This window comes from Grammomys surdaster, unplaced genomic scaffold (assembly GCF_004785775.1).
Source record: "Grammomys surdaster isolate TR1022 unplaced genomic scaffold, NIH_TR_1.0 184, whole genome shotgun sequence".
NCBI classification, from domain to species: domain Eukaryota; kingdom Metazoa; phylum Chordata; class Mammalia; order Rodentia; family Muridae; genus Grammomys; species Grammomys surdaster.
In genome coordinates, this window is record NW_021604629.1 from 1,949,815 (window position 1) to 1,953,256 (window position 3,442).

At 39.3% G+C, this 3,442-nt stretch overlaps 1 protein-coding gene across 1 annotated transcript; it reads right to left on the bottom strand.

Moving 5' to 3' along the window:
• Positions 1-1,738: 1,738 nt before the first annotated feature.
• LOC114621768 (olfactory receptor 10A3-like) lies at positions 1,739-2,674 on the bottom strand. The gene has a single exon (XM_028768127.1). The coding sequence runs from the start codon at positions 2,672-2,674 to the stop codon at positions 1,739-1,741; it is 936 nt and encodes a 311-aa protein (XP_028623960.1).
• Positions 2,675-3,442: the final 768 nt, after the last annotated feature.

The window sequence follows — 3,442 nt, forward strand, 5'->3', positions numbered from 1 at the left end:
TCATCAACCAAAAGTATAATCATTAAAGAAGCCTCTCTTGGGCGACTTCTTGCATCCAGGCAGGAACTCCAATGGAATGACAGTGACATCAACCCACAAACAAAACTTTCAACCAAACATCTATCCTGTCTACAAGAAATGCATGGACTGGGGATGGAGCAGAGACTGAGGGAACAGCCAACCAAAACCAGCCCAACTTAAGACCCAGTCCATGGGCAAACACCAATCTCTAACACTATTAATGATGCTCTGTTATGTTTGTAGACAGGAATCTAGCATGGCTGTCTTCTGAGAGGCTCCATACAGTAGCTGACTCAGGAAGATACAGATACCCACCATCAAACTGTGAACGGATCTTGGAGACTATTATGGAAGAATAGGAAAAAGGATTTTGGCCCCTAAGAGGCCAAAAACTTCATAGGAAGATCAAAAGAATCCACAAACCTGGACCCTTGGGACTTTCAGAGACTGAACCACCAGCCAACGAACATACACAGGCTGGACCTAGGTCTTCACGCATGTATATAGCAGATGTGCAGCTTAGTCTTCATATGGGTCTCAAACAACTAAAGTGGAGGCTATTCCAAAAGCTGTTGCCTGTATGTGGGATATATTCTTCTAGCTGGGCTGCTTTGTCTGGCCTAAGTGGGAGAGGATGTACCTAGCCTCACAGAGACTTTATGTACCAGGGTTAGAAAATACCCAGGGGGGCTCCTACCCACTCTGAGAAGGGGATGAGGGATGGGGAAGCACTGTGGGAGGAGATGACCAGAAGGTGGTCAGTGAGTGGAATGTAAAGTGAAAAAGTAAAAAATAATAAATAGAATTTAATGTAATTTAAACAAACAACAAAAGATAGAAGAAGCTTCTCTTTAAGTAAATTGAGACCATGATAGAAATGAGGGCGAGTTTGAATCTCACAACTAAATTTATGGGTATTATTTATAACTCCTTTACTTTCACGTAAGACACAGCAAATGTCAACGACATGTGTGCTGTTTTCATGTCAACAACATGTGTGCTGTATTCTTGAGTTTTTTGGTGTTAGTTGGTCTCAGTGGACTTTTATAATCATTTTTAAAAGCAACTCTGAAATGGTTATTAACAGTAATGAACACTGGGCTAGGGTAGTAGCACAAGGAGAGAGGGGCACCTTAACTGGAATATAGGTATGAGTTCATTCTCAAAATGGATATCAAGCAAACACAGATACATATACCATAAAAAGTAGATACTATGATAAGTGAGAGATTAGAGATATGATACACAGAAAGACACCACTCACTTCATGAGAGCCCAGAAATCAAAGCATCAAGAATATGAATGCATGGAATTAGATGTATTGAAGAATCATCAGAGGTGGTGGCACAGGCCTTTAATCCCAGCACTTGGGAGGCAGAGGCAGGCGGATTTCTGAGTTTGAGAGTTTGACACTACCCTGGTCTACAGACTGAGTTCCAGGACAGCCAGGGCTACACAGAGAAACCCTGTCTCAAAAAAAAAAAAAAAAAAAGAGAGAGTTAAAAAAAAAGCATCATCATTATGGCAGTGCTATAAAAAACAAACTGGATATCCACGCATTCACAAACATGTGACTTTACTTATATAGTACTATAAGAACCATATAGTAATTAAAATAATGACTATAGTATTGACGTGATCACTTTTGCCATGATTTACTAAACTAAGGTAGAGCTTCTTTGGTTGGTTTCCAAATACCAAATGGCTTCTCAGCAAGTCAGAAATCCATTTTTCTTTGCCATAATTTTACCAAGGCCCTTTTCATCTCCTTGTTTCTCAGGCTGTAGATAAGTGGATTCAACAGAGGAGTGAGCAGAGAGTAAGCCAATGACATTAGTTTCTTGGTGTCTGGGGAGTACTTGGATTTGGGCTGTAGATAAGTCATACATGCTGTACCATAGAAGAGGGTGACAGAGGTGAGATGAGAGGTACATGTGGAAAAGGCCTTCTGCCTCCCTGTAGTGGATGGCATTCTCAGGATGGCAAAGAGAATTCGAGTATAAGACAAAAGTATCAACAGAAAGGGAACCACGACAATCAAAATGGTGCCTGTGAAAGCATAGACTTCGAACACGAAGGTGTCTGCACAGGCAAGCTCCAGCACTGCTGGGGTTTCACATGATATATGGTTAATTTTACTAGGACCACAAAAGGGGAAGCTAAATACCCATGTAGCCTGCAAAGTAGCAACCATGATGCCCAAGACCCATGAGGAAATCACCAATTTGACAAACATCCTTTTGCTCATAATCACTGGGTAGGACAGAGGGTGGCAGATTGCAGCAAATCGATCATAAGCCATTGTGCCCAGGAGAAAACACTCTGTCCCACCAAAGAGAAGAATGAAATACATCTGAACAAAACAGCCCCAAAAGGAAATGGTGGCTTTCTCAGTGGTGAGAACTACCAACATTTCAGGCATGATAGCTGAGCTGAAGCTTGCTTCCACAACAGACAAGTTCTGCAGGAACAGATACATGGGGATGTGCAGACTGTGGTCCAGAAAGATGACGGTGACAATGGTGGCATTTCCTGTCATAGTCACCAGATAAATAACCAAGAAAGCTCCAAACATGTGTACTTGGAACTCAGGGAGGTAAGAAAAGCCCAAGAGGATGAATTCAACCACAGAGCTGTCATTCCATCCCGTCATTGCAGGAGTAGAGTCCTATATTTTCCTATATTTGTGTAGAACAAATGAACTTCCAGTCAAATAGTTCCAGCCTACATTAACCCCAGCGCAGAGCATGAGAGGAGGAGACCAACGTCACAATTAGCAACTTGAAGGGTGTCTAACCACTTGCATTAATGAGCCCTTGATATAGAAATGGAGGAATGGAGACTTATTGCAAAGAAATACCATCCATTTCTATCACAAGTTGTATATTGTGTGATTTAAAGTTTAGTCTCAAATTTAAAGTTAATAAAAATGTTTTCTAAGGGTATTCTAACTCTATACTATTTCTATCACAAGTTGTATATTCTGTATTGAGCTTTTAAGTTAAAAGAAATGTTTTCTATAGGTAGTCTAACTCTATACAATCTTATAGCATCACTTGTGTGGCATAACATTAGATAAATACAAAAGTTATGATCATAAAAAATAAAGTCCATAGGTAAATATTTATGAACCCAACTCAAAATTTTCATAAAAATGTAATAATTCAGTTATGAGTAAAAAAGTGAAATTTTAGATACATTTTACTACTTAATGGCTTCTGTTTTCATTGATATATTGTATATATATGTCTATATGTTTCATAAATGTAAACTTATCGATGCATAATGTTACTTATATTTATGTTAGGTACATTTTTTAGTATTCATTGCACTGGGCTAATGCAATGGGATATAGCTGTTAAAAGTACCAACGTTGTTTACAAACACACAGAGGAGGTTGTATTTTAAATGTGCTTGTGGT